At 38.8% G+C, this 13,165-nt stretch overlaps 1 protein-coding gene and 1 long non-coding RNA gene across 4 annotated transcripts in view; one reads left to right on the forward strand and one right to left on the reverse strand.

The window, feature by feature from the left end:
• The window catches only part of SPPL3 (signal peptide peptidase like 3), a 124,792-nt gene that overhangs the window by 13,228 nt on the left and 98,399 nt on the right, over nucleotides 1–13,165 (reverse strand). For 2 of the 3 annotated variants that reach the window (XM_084995597.1, XM_084995598.1), the window contains 4 exons: nucleotides 9,417–9,505; nucleotides 3,548–3,667; nucleotides 1,932–2,010; nucleotides 825–937 (listed from right to left, as the gene is read on the reverse strand). In XM_084995597.1, coding sequence (XP_084851723.1) covers nucleotides 825–937; nucleotides 1,932–2,010; nucleotides 3,548–3,667; nucleotides 9,417–9,505 — 401 coding nt within the window. Of the gene's footprint in view, nucleotides 1–824; nucleotides 1,543–1,931; nucleotides 2,011–2,275; nucleotides 2,500–3,547; nucleotides 3,668–9,416; nucleotides 9,506–13,165 lie in introns of those variants that run through there. The other variant, XM_084995599.1, reaches the window with a different exon arrangement.
• Nucleotides 6,092–12,856, forward strand: LOC146396605 (uncharacterized). The gene is made up of 3 exons (XR_014826987.1): nucleotides 6,092–9,317; nucleotides 9,394–11,210; nucleotides 11,714–12,856. It is a non-coding gene; the product is annotated as an uncharacterized LOC146396605 (long non-coding RNA).

Here is a 13,165-nt window from a genome sequence, read left to right on the forward strand (position 1 = left end):
ACAAAATTGATATATCTACACAATTAAATAGTATTTGGGCATAAAAAGGAGTGAAGTAGTGATACAAGTTACAATATGGATAAACATCGAAAACATCATGCTAAGTGAAAGAAGGTAGACACAAAAGGTCATGTATGATTCTGTTTATGTGTAATGTCCATAAGAGGCAAATTCACAGACACAGAAAGTAGATTAGTGGATGCCCAGGGCTAGGTGAGGAGTGGGGAAGTGACTAAAAGGAATGGGTTTTGCAGAGTGGGTGATGAAAATGCTCTAAAATTGACTGTAGTGATGGCTGCACAACTCTGTGAATACACTAAAAAGTACTGAATTATATGCTTTAAATAGGTAAACCGTATGATATGTAAATTACATCTCAAAAAGATGTTATTAAAAATTATCTTAATGAGTTCCAGCTGTGGAGCAGTGGGTTAAGAATCAGACTACAGTTCTCGTCCTGCAGCAGTAATGAAGCAACTAGTATCCACGAAGACATGGGCTGCAGATGCAACTCAGATCTAGCAAGGCTGTGGCTGTGGCTGTGGCATAGGCCAGCAGCTAAAGCTCCAATTCAACCCCTAGCCTGGGAACCTCCATATGCGGCAGGTGCAGCCCTAAAACACAAACAAACAAACAAAAAAAACCATAAAAACTTAAGAATGTGGGTAAAAATAATAAACTCGATACACAACACCAGCTTTGGACATCTAATAGTCATGGTAATCAGAGATAGTATTACTAAAACACAGAAGATAGACAAAAAGAGGACAATTTAACTATAAATTGTATTAAAATTTAACCTTGCCTCATACTAGTTAACTTACCATCCATGAGAAGCCAATGGCCAGTGAGAACCCATATGAGGACGAGCATGACAGACAAAGAGAACGATAGTAGCTCAGCAGCAGTGAAACGCCCACAGCAACCAAAGGAAATCCTGGAAAACACACAACACTTACTGGACTAATGGACAACAAATAACCAAACTCTAACATTCAATAACATTCAATAACCAAACTCTCCTTTATGATCAGAATCTGCAATTGGCCAGATTAGAACAGTAAGTAATACCTAGACCCAGAAATCCAAAATACCCAAATCTCTTTGGAATAAACCACAGGAAGTTCATAAGAATTATACTTGTGCATGCATTTGATAATGTACTTTTTATCCTATTGAAAATTTAAAGTGATAATATCCATCTCTGGATAATCTAAATATAGGGGAAATTCTAATTTTTATGAGGAAAACAAAATGAAGAAAGTCAATAGTTATACAATTAAGATGGCACATCTATTTGGTTATTACTAATTCCTGGGAAGATCAGCCACCCCAAGCGACTGTTTAGTGCATACAGCATCTCCATCAGCATAGCATTTTGTTTCCATGGAGCAATGGCTTTAAGATAAGGAATGAACAATGAGATTAAACTTAAGTGGCCAGTATATACTCTATGTAATCAAGATGAAAACCAAAGAATATCTGAGTCAAACACTATTTTATTTTATTTTTTTTGGTTGCACCCACAGCATGTGGAAACTCCTGCGCCAGGGATCAAACCCACACCATGGTGGCAACCCAAGCCACAACAGTGACAATGCCAGGTCCTTAACACGCTATGCCACAAGGGAACTCCAAGTACTATTTTCATATTCCATTAACTAACTAGTAAAGGAATGAAAATGATGCTTCAAAAAAATCCTGCTCACTCTTCAATAATCTAAGCAAGGAAGCATACTACAATGACTCAGATTTCCTAAGATTTGTTTATATTTCCTCTGGAATAAAAAGGTGCAAAAAAAAAAGTACTATCTTCCAGTTTTTAAAGACCAAACATCTCACTTTCCAGTGTTTTGTGTGCTTCAGTCAATTGCTGTTGAGCATGAGAGACATATAAGTTTACAATTTAGAGGGAAATCCCAAGTCCTTACTTGTTCTGAGGTGAACAGGGTCTTGTTAAATACTGGCACATCGGGAGAAGAAGAAAAGCAAAAGCTATTGTTGCAAGAACTGGAGGAAGAAAACATATGGTTAAATTTTTTTGTTGTTTATTATTTTACTTAATCATAAGAAAAATGGGATGACGTACGGAAATAATCATTGCCCAGACACTTTATCAACAAATGCATAAATTATATTAATTAGAGAAGAAAAGTATCTTCCTTTAGCACCACACCGACTGCCACTTTAAAAAAGATTTGAGGGAGTTCCCGTCGTGGCTCAGTGGTTAACGAATCCAACTAGGAACAATGAGGTTGCAGGTTTGATCCCTGGCCTTGCTCAGTGGGTTAAGGATCCAGCGTTGCCGTGAGCTGTGGTGTAGGTTTGCAGACGCGGCCTGGATCTTGCGTTGCTGTGGCTGTGGTATAGGCCGGCAGCTACAGCTCCAATTAGACCCCTAGCCCAGGAACCTCCATATGCTGTGGGTGCAGCCCTAGAAAAAGACAAAAAATAAATAAATAAAAAATAAAAATAAAAAAGATGTGAGGTAGGAGTTCCCGTCGTGGCGCAGTGGTTAACGAATCCGACTAGGAACCATGAGGTTGCGGGTTCGGTCCCTGCCCTTGCTCAGTGGGTTAATGATCCAGCGTTGCCGTGAGCTGTGGTGTAGGTTGCAGACGCGGCTCGGATCCCACGTTGCTGTGGCTCTGGCGTATGCTGGTGGCTACAGCTCCGATTCAACCCCTAGCCTGGGAACCTCCATATGCCACGGGAGCGGCCCAAGAAATAGCAACAACAACAACAACAACAAAACGACAACAAAAAAAGACAAAAGACAAAAAAAAAAAAAAAAAAAAAAAAAGATGTGAGGTAGAGATAGTATTGGTAGGTTTTCTCATTCTCCTCTATCTCAACAAGAAAAGAAAAACAGCAGACAAGGTATGATCTCCTAACAAATAAAGTAGCATTTTGATGTTTTATACATGTCCATCATGGCTCAGCTTGAAAACTCATCACATAGCTAACAGCTGAATTACTTTGATCAGCTATCAATGTTTCTATCTGCAGAAACATGGGTTGCCAATGACCACTCTGCCAAACTGGACCTCTGGTAATCTACCAGACAAGGAGCCACAGCCAAAGCAATCTTGCTCTGCTGTCGCAAAGCTCATGAGTTTTCAACCCCTGGCCTTTCATTCATATTAGGTTGGCAGGTCTGATCTGATGATAGAGGTATAAAGTAGTTCAGGAAGGGTCGAGGAAGAGAAAGCCAGACTGAGGAAGGAAAATCTGCAATTTTTTTTTGCTTTTTAGGGCTGTACCTGCTATATGGAAATTCCAAGGCTAGGGGTCGAATTGGAGCTTTAGCTGTCGACCTACAACCACAGCTGAAGCTATAGGATCTGACCACAGCAAAGCCAAATCCTTAACCCACTGAGCGAGGCCAGGGATTGAACCCACATTCTCCTGGATACTAGTCAGGATTGTAACCCACTGAGTCACAAAGGGAATTCCTAAATTTTAATTTCTGAATGATGATTTTAAAAAAGGTTAACAAAATTTCCTTTTAGCTTCATGTTAAGAATAAACAGAGGAACTCATTTACCTGCTGTACATATTGTAAAAACTACTTGAACTGAGTCAAAGAAGAAGAACATTACTAGGAGAGAGACAGATGCTCCAATTGGAAGGAACAGGGCCTGGGTAGAGTCAATAGTTTGGATACCTGAAAGAGAACAAGGGACATATTAATGACTTACATAACAGGGACCATTGCCCATGTACTTTAGATACATTAACTCATTCAAATGCAGACAGTTCTAGGGATTAGTATTAAAAAAAATAGATTATCTAGGCCCTCTGATTTTTTCCTTCCCAGAGAGACTATGAGCTCCTTGCTGTCCTCATAATGCCTTCATTATAGTAGGTGCTCAAGAAATACTTGTTGAATTGAATTACCACCTCCTGGTGCTATCCAGCTGGATGATGGTGTCAAAACAAACAAACAAACAAACAAGAACAATATAAGGTAGTTCATATTAATCAATCTGAGTACATCTGTGGTCTTGTGTACATAGGTTTGGTAAAACAAGTGGTTTAAACCCCCTGACTAAAGTAATTTCTCATCATGTGTGGATTTAATGTATTCACGCTCATTCTTCCCCATTGCTGCTAATAGCTGAGGACTGACTTTGTGAGGAAGGGGGACAGTGGAGAACAAGATATATCTAGAAACAGTACATCATAAAAATATTTTGTGGGACTATTTTAAGAAATAAATAGTAGAGGGGAGTTCCCGTCGTGGCTCAGTGGTTAACGAATCTGACTAGGAACCATGAGGTTGCGGGTTCGATCCCTGGCCTTGCTCAGTAGGTTAAGGATCCGGCGCTGCTGTGAGCTGTGGTATAGGCTGCAGACACGGCTCGGATCCCGAGTTGCTGTGGCTCTGGTGTAGGCCAGCGGCTACAGCTCTGATTTGACCCCTAGCCTGGGAACCTCCCTCCATATGCCACGGGAGCGGCCCAAGAAATGGAAAAAAGAAAAAAAAAAAGAAAAAAAAAAAGAAAGAAATAAATAAATGGGGGAAACAATCTCTTGTAATAGAACAGGATTTAGCACAGTGGTTTCAAAACTAAGAATCTCATGGAGACTTTTTTTTTAAAATGACAATGCCTAGGCTCAACCCCAGATTAACTAAACGGAAATCTCTGGGGGCTAGCAGGCCCAGTAAAAACTCCCTATAAAATTTTATTTCGCACTCAGGGTTGAGAAACATTACTAGATTTTTATATGGTATAGAAGGAATCCATGGCAAAATATAACGCCTGCATGAAAAGAAATCACCAATGTTGTATTATATGCTACCTACTTCCAAATTAATCCTGCTGAAATATAAAGTTCATGAAAGGAACCAAAGAAGAAATTTTCATACAACTTATTACAAAGAACTATTAGAAGTAAAAGCCTCTTGATTAAGGTAAGACTATGACTAAAATACTATGCAACCTGGATGAACAAAGCTAGACACAAAGGGTTGCAACCATCAATCAACATTTAAAAACTGCTCTCCAGGAGTTCCTGTTGTGGCTCAGCAGTTTAAGGACATGACACTGTCTCTGTGAGGATGTGGATTTGATCCCTGGTCTTGCTCACTGGGTTAAGAATCTGGCGTTGCACAGATCAGAACAGAATGCAGTCCATTTCCACATAATCAGGAAAAATGTAATGAGAGAAATGGCCATCACAGAGAAGACCAGTACTTGATTATGGAGCGTGATACCATTCCAGATTGTAGAGGTGCCATGGAAAATGGGTTGCATTTATCAAAAATCAAAGAAAATAACAATAGCCAGAGAACAGAGATTGTGCTGGTGCTGAGGCTGAAATGCTGAATGATCAACAACGTGGAAAAAGTGGGGGGAGTTCTAAGAAAAGGAAGACAGGACTTTAGAGATAAGATTAAAATACATACTACCTAATTCAATGTTTGTAAAGTTCAGAAACAGGCAAAACAAATATTAACATTTTAGGATGCATGCTTGGGTAGAAACCATAAAGTAAAGCAAAGAAAAAGTATCATAAAAACCAGGTTAGTAGTTCCATTGGAGGGAAAGACAAATAGCAGCGACTGGGAGGGTGCACAAAAAAGACTTCTGGCTGTGGCAGGGTTCTTTTTTCCTGACCTGGTGGTATCAGCCCTGCGATGGATGATTCACTGAACTGTACTTTTTTTTTTTTTTTTTTTTTGGTACTTTTCTGTATATGTGTGCTATGTTTTACAATAAAAAGTGTTAGAAAGTGGAGAGGTGGGAGTTCCTTCTATGTCCTCTCTGATTTTCCCTAACTTTGTTCTAATTCCTGTCTTATCCCCAAATTTGCCCCAGGAAACCTGTTTATAAGGATTTTCCCCTCTGGCACATCAGCCCCTCACCTAATTAGTATTAAGCAGGTTAAAAAAAAAAAAAAACCAACAAAATATTACCCCCACCCCTTATCTGATATTTTAAAGTCCTTTACTAGGCTTCCCTATAATTTATATGAACTATGAAGACTGATAGAAATGCACAATTGGAATTCTCTTCTCTAACAGAGATATACATCTTAAACTCCTCATGTACACTGTAAACTCCGTAGGTTCTGGAAATGACTCTTTTTTTTTTTTTTTTTTAAGTCCCTTATGTTGCCTACTGTGTAAGCGTCCAGTAAATATTTAGTTCAAGGCATGCTTTGCCCATGGAGGTGCAAAATCAGTAACTTTCATAACGATAATCAATACTACACAGGGGTATTCCTCCACATCTATTTCATGGCCAGACATGTATTTAGTCTGCAGTCTTGTTTACTGAATACAAAAAATAATGTCTCATTACATAATTTTTAATTCCCTCACCATGCCAATTTCTTATGCTAATTTTACCTTTAAAGATCATGCAAAAAAAAAAAAAAAAAAAAAGATCATGTAAATGCATTTGAGTAAGTCCTCCCAGTTGTGATTGTTCTGTTTTGCTTTGCTTTGTTTTAAGTCACTGGAGTCTGGCTAAAATGTCTAAAGGTCTGGACCATTATTTCCAGAACTTTAAGAATTGCAGTATTAACATGGTGTACATTATTTTTGTTAGCATACTGTCAGCAACTAAAGAAAGGAGCTTCACCTGCCCTGTGACACTGCTCTTTGATCAACTCTCTTGGGCATCCTTCCATAAAGCTAGTGTAAATAGCGTCAAATACCTACTGGTTCAAAATCTATGATTTCAAAAAATAAAAATCTGCACATTCTATTTAATATTCTAGAAAGGTTCTTTGTATTCAGTGTTGTGTTTTAATTGCAGAATGAACTTCTAAAATTTAAATTTATTACAAACAAATACTTCTCATATACCCGACTTAGTCTTTGTTCTAGCCAGTCATTTGGTTTCTCTGCTCATATTTTAAATTAGTATAATTAATCTGTAGACTATATGATGCTTTGTTTTACAGAACAGAGCAGGATGTGGTTATGTATTTCAAGATTTATAGATTTTTTTAAAAAATCTTTTCAGGGCCGCACCTGAGGCACATATGGAGGTGCCCAGGCTAGGGGTCTAATCAGAGCTGTAGCTGCCAGCCTACACCACAGCCACAGCAACGCAGGATCCGAACCATGTTTGCGACCTACACCACAGTTCACAGCAATGCTGGATCCTTAACCCACTGAGTGAGGCCAGGGACCAAACCTGCATCCTCATGGGTGCTAATCAGATTTGTTTCTGCTGAGCCACAACGGAACTCCCACATTTCTAGATTTTTTTAGATTTGTTTCTCATATAACTAATAATTATTTGCGAAACCATTATTTTCTGTTGTCAAAGGCACCAGAAATCTGGTTTCCCTAAGTGGTTCTTTGAACTAATGTAGAGCACTCAAAAACAAAACAAAACAAAACAAAAACTAAGATAAATTTAGAGATTTCATACAGTTTTGCCTTATAAATCCCCATAAGACACTGGGATATCCCCTCTGCCCCCTGCCCCCCCCACCAAATGATCCATGGGCCAAGCTGAATGGGTTTGACTGCAGTTCATGTCAGACTCTTCTCCAGATCATCTGTTTGTCTTGACAAATAAATTACTCTTCTTAAATCGAATTGCTCTATTCCTAAGTGTACTATTCAACTCTTCAACTAGCCAGTAAGAAGCATTTTTGTTTTGTAGAAATATTTAATATTCATTTCACCAAAATCCCTAAATAACCTTCTTGGGGACAGGTAAATGTAAATATTGGAGAGCAATCTTTTTTTCTTTTTACAGGCCACACCTGCGGCATATTGAAGTTCCAGCGCTGGGGACTGAATCAGAACTGCAGCTGCTGGCCTACACCACAGCAATGTGGGATCTGAGCTGCATCTGCTACTTATGCCACAGCTTGCTGCAACACTGGATCCCAATGAGCAAGGCCAGGGGTCAAACCTGCATCCTCATGGACACTGTGTCGGGTTCTTAACCTGCTAAGCCACAACAAAAACTCCACTAGAAAGTATTTTGGCCACACTGCCTATGTGACAGCTTGGGTACCAGCTCTTCTGTTCTGCATCTTTCAAAGTACCTAATAAATGAGAACTGTATGGCAGGAACCTAATATCAATCTCTTAATATTATCAAGTCTCCTCATTTCTAATTCAGTTCTCTTTCTATAGCAAGCATCACCAATTTTTCCTCTAATTCTATTAAGGTATAATTTACATACCATAAAATTTACCCATCTTGAGTGTGTAATTCAATTTTTTTTTTGGGGGGGGATTTATCAAGTGTGAAAGCATCACCATGATCTAGTTTTAGGATATCTTCATCATCTTAAGATCCTTCATGCCAGTTTACTGTTAATTCTCCTTCCCCTCCCTTGCCCCAGGCAACCGCTAATTTATTTTCTGTCTCTATATATTTGCCTTTTTGGAAATTCCATATAAATGGACCCATACAATAATGTAGTTTTCCTATCTGGCATTTTTTACTTAACATATGTTTTGAGGTTCATCCATGTTGTAGCATGTTTCAGTAATTCATTCCTTTTAATGCTGAATAGTATTCCACTGTATGGACATACCATATTTTGTTTATTTATTAACTAGTTTATCAACCTATAAGTTGCTTCTACTTTTTGGCTATTATGAAAAATGTGCTGAACACTTGCCATACAGCATACTTCCACTTTTTTTCTTTAAAAGCAAAGTCTTATAAAATCTTAAATATCAGAAGAGATACAATACTTAGTTTTACAAGTACTTAAAGTGACTCTTAAAATCTTTAAGAGTCACTAAATTAATTTAAAATCAACACCTAAAAAATTATCAACCTCGTTAAAGGATTTATTTATTTATTTTGTCCTTTTGCCATTTCTTGGGTTGCTCCTGTGGCCTATGGAGGTTTCCAGGCTAGGGGTTGAATCAGAGCTGTAACCATTGGCCTATGCCAGAGCCACAGCAAAGCGCGATCCAAGCCACATCTGTAACCTACACCACAGCTCATGGCAACGCTGGATCCCTAACCTACTGAGCAAGGCCAGGGATCGAACCCGCAACCTCATGGTTCCTAGTTGGATTCATTAACCACCGAGCCACGACGGGAACTCCATCACCAAAGGATTTAAATGAAGCCATAGGTTGGCAGATACCCATCTACCCTGCTTGTCTTTAAGAAAATAAAGAATCTTGGCAGCAAGCTTTTAGGATGACTTAAAAGCAGTACACAAGAAATCAGTAGTTCAGATTCAAAACATAAGACTTCAACAAATTATATCATCAGATTAGATTTTATCAGTATACCAAACATAATTGTTGAGCCCAATAAATTATCAATTGGGGTTATAGAAAGAATCAAATTAAGACAACCACATGTATGAAAGTAAACTGTCATAAAATGCCTTACTATTATTGGGGTTATATAAAGAATCAAATTAAGACAACCACATGTATGAAAGTAAACTGTCATAAAATGCCTTACTATTATTGGTGCTGTTGCCATTGAAAGACCCAGAAGAACTGTTATTGTCTTTCTCCTTATCTTGATTTTCAAAGTCCATATTAAGGGACCTGTGGGAAAAATTGTACAGGTAAGACTTAGTTTTGCTTATGAAAGCAGCAGACCAGAGAAGAAGTAATGAGAAATATTTTTAAATGGAAAAACATTAGGAAAGAAAGGAGGATATCTTTTGAACAGCTCTGCAGAAACGTTCTTGATGCCACATCTAGAAAAACAAGCTACATTCCTTCCAATGTCAGTTTAAGAGTTTTCCTGACTACAGATAAGAGCATTCCATTGTGGCTGAATATTCCAGCCATTATCTCTGTGCACATCTTTAATTACTTCCTTATGATAAATACTTAGAAGAAAAATACTGGGTCAAAAGGCAAGTACAATTATGAGACTTTTACATACCACACAACTGCTTCCAAAAAGGTAGTACCAATTTACTGATAGCAGAGAGCACTTGTTTCTCTACATCCTGCCAGCTTTCATTCAACATGAGAGTCTCTGTTCTATCTGAGATTAGGTACTGGAGAGACAATGAAGAATTTTATGTTCAAAGAAGGAGGTGACTGACAATAAACAGGAAAAATAAGTTAAATATATATGGTATGTCAATGGTAAGGGCTAAGGAAAAAGGGCAGGATATGGAGAGGATAGGTTTGAAATTTTAAACAGGGTGGGCAGGGAAGGCCTTACTGGTGTGATTTCTGAGTCAAGACATGAAAAAAGTAGGCACTGTCAATCTGGGGGACTAAAAATGCTGAGATCTCTATTCTAATTGAGAATTCCTTAACTACTTATCAATTTTACGTACATGATCTTTCTCTTTTTTTGGTGAACTATTCAAATCCTTACCTCATATTCAACTACTGTCCTCTTTTTAAATGTTTTTGTGTCCGAAAGAACTTCCTGTGACGGTGTCTTATTTACAGTGACCTATCTGATAGACATCTGCCACATGAGCACTTGAAATGTGAGAACAGATTGGTAGTGTCTCTGCAGCACGAGGACACAGGTTCGATCCTTGGCCCCACACAGCAGGCTGAGGATTCTGTATTGCCCTAACTGCGGTGTAGGTTGCAACTTTGGTGTGGATCTGATCCCTGGTCTGGGAATTCCACAGGGCAAAAGAAATATGAGAGGAACTGAGGAACTGAATTCTACATTTAATTTTAATTAATTTAAATTTAAATAACTCGAGTTAACACTATAAAACTTTAGGCAAAAACATAGGGTAAATCTTCATGACCTTGGATTTAGCAGTGAACACAAACAAAAAACTGCTAAACTGGACTTCATCAAAATTAAAACCTTGGATGCTACAAAGGACACTTTCAAAGAAGTGAAAAGACAAACCCACAGGATGGGAGAAAATAGATGCTATCATGTATCTGCCAAGGCTCCTGTGTTTAGAATAGGTGAAGAACTCCTACACTTCAATAATATAAACACAAGCCAATTAAAAAATAGGCAAAGGCACTGAATAAATATTTCTCCGAAGATAAGCAAATGTCCAATGAGCACACGCAAAGTTCTTAACATCATTAGTCATCAGGAAAATACAAATCAAAACCACAATGAAGTACCATTTCATACCTACTAGGATGGCTGTAACCAAAAGGCCAGGTAATAACCAAATGTCGGCAGAATTCTCACTGTGGCACAGTGGGTTAACAATCCAACTGTAGGAGTTCCCGTCATGGCTCAGTGGTTAATGAATCTGACCAGGAACCATGAGGTTTAGGGTTCAATCCCCGGCCTTGCTCAGTGGGTTAAGGATCCAGCGTTGCCATGAGCTGTGATGTAGGTCTGGCGGCTACAGCTCTGATTAGACCCCTAACCTGGGAACCTCCATATACCTTGGGTGCAGCTCTAGAAAAGATTAAAAAAAAAAAAAAAGAATCCAATTGCAGAGGCTTGGGTCATTGGTTCTATCCCTGGCCTGGTACAGTGGGTTATGGGATCCAGTGTTGCTGGAACTGCAGCATATGTTGGATTCAATCCCTGGCCCAGGAAATTCCATATGCCCTGGGTGTGGCCATAAAAAACAAAACCAAACCCCAAATGTTAGCAATTTGCTGGTGGGAATGTAAACTGGTATAGTCACTTTGAAACACAGTCTAGCAATTTTCCATTTCTGTAATAAATACAGGGCTATTCAGGTTATCTATTTCTTTTTGAGTTAGCTTTTGTAGACTGTCTTTCAAAAAAACCTGTCTGCTTTCTTTCCTAAATTTCTAAGTTTATTGGCATAAAGTTGTTAACAGCAGTCCCTTATTATCCTTTTAATATCTGGAGGCTCTAGTCATATCATCTCTCTCATTTTTAAAAATCAGTTTTTAGGGAGTTCCTGTTGTGGCTCAGCAGGTTACAAACCAGACTAGTATCCATGAGGATAAGCATTCGATTCCTGGCCTCACTCAGTGGGTTAAGGATCTGGTGTTGCTGTGAGCTGTGATGTAGGTTGTAAATGAGGAGCAGATCCTGTGTTGCTGTGGCTGCTATGTGGGCCGGCAGCTGTAGCTCCAATCCAACCTCTAGTCTGGGAACTTCCATATGCCACAGGTGTGGCCCTAAAAAGCAAAATTAAATAAAATTAAAATAATAATCAACTTTTAGTTTCACTGATTTTTCTCCAACAATAGAGAATATTGATTTATTTTGTGCTCTTTTTTACCTTTTGTTTGCTCTTTTTTTCCAGTTTATTAAGAAAGGTAACAAACAGCTTAAATCATTGATCTTTCTCATCTATTCCAATCCAGGCATTTGGAGCTACCATTCCCGAAGTACTGCTTTTGCAGCAGTCCATAAATCTGATGTGTTTTCACTTTTCTTTAATTCAAAATACTTTCCAATTATCTCTTTAATTTCTTGTTTGATCCATGGAAGTGTATTATTTTTATTTCCAAATATTTGGGGATTTTCCAAGACCTTTCTGCTCAATTCAGTTGTGATTTGCTTGGAATTAAATGTCTGTGTTCCCCACAAAGTTCATGTGTTGAAGCCCTAACCCATAATGTGATGGACAGTATTTGAAGACGGGGCCTTTGGTAGGTAATTCTGCTGAGGGTGAGGCCCTCATATGGGATTAGTACCCTTCTAAGAAGAGATAGCAGAGAGTTTGCTTGCTCTCTCCTGGGACTGTACACACTGAGGAAAGACCATGTGATCACACAGCAAGAAGATGGCCATCTGTAAGCCAAGCAGAGGGTGCTGACCAGAAACCGACAATGCTGGCACCCCGACCTTGGATTTCCAGCCACCAGGACTGTGAGAAAACAGATTTCTATAGTTTAAGCCACACAGTCTGTGGTATTTTGTTACGGCAGCCCCAGCCGACTAACAGAGATCAGAGATCATATTTTGTATGCCTTGAATCCATTTACTGAGACTAGTTTTAGATCCAAAATAGCTTCCTTGGTAAATATTCCGCAGGCACTTGAGAAAAACGCATATTCTGTTGTTGAATGGAGTGTTCTATAAATGTCAATCAGGTCAAGCTGGTTGAAAATACTGTTTAAACCTGTATCTTTACTAATTTTCTAACTACTTTGTTCCACCAATTACTGAGAGGAAGGTACTAGAGTCTTCAACTACATTTGTTTTTTTTGTTTTGTCTTTTTGCCTTTTCTAGAGCCGCTCCCACGGCATATGGAGGTTCCCAGGCTAGGGGCTGAATCGGAGCTGTAGCTGCCGGCCTACACCACAGCCACAGCAACTCG

Source organism: Sus scrofa, chromosome 14 (assembly GCF_054392235.1).
Source record: "Sus scrofa isolate SSC_HxYL_T2T_F1_AM1 chromosome 14, Sscrofa_HxYL_maternal_Yorkshire_Landrace_v2.0, whole genome shotgun sequence".
In the NCBI taxonomy this organism is placed as follows: Eukaryota; Metazoa; Chordata; class Mammalia; order Artiodactyla; family Suidae; genus Sus; species Sus scrofa.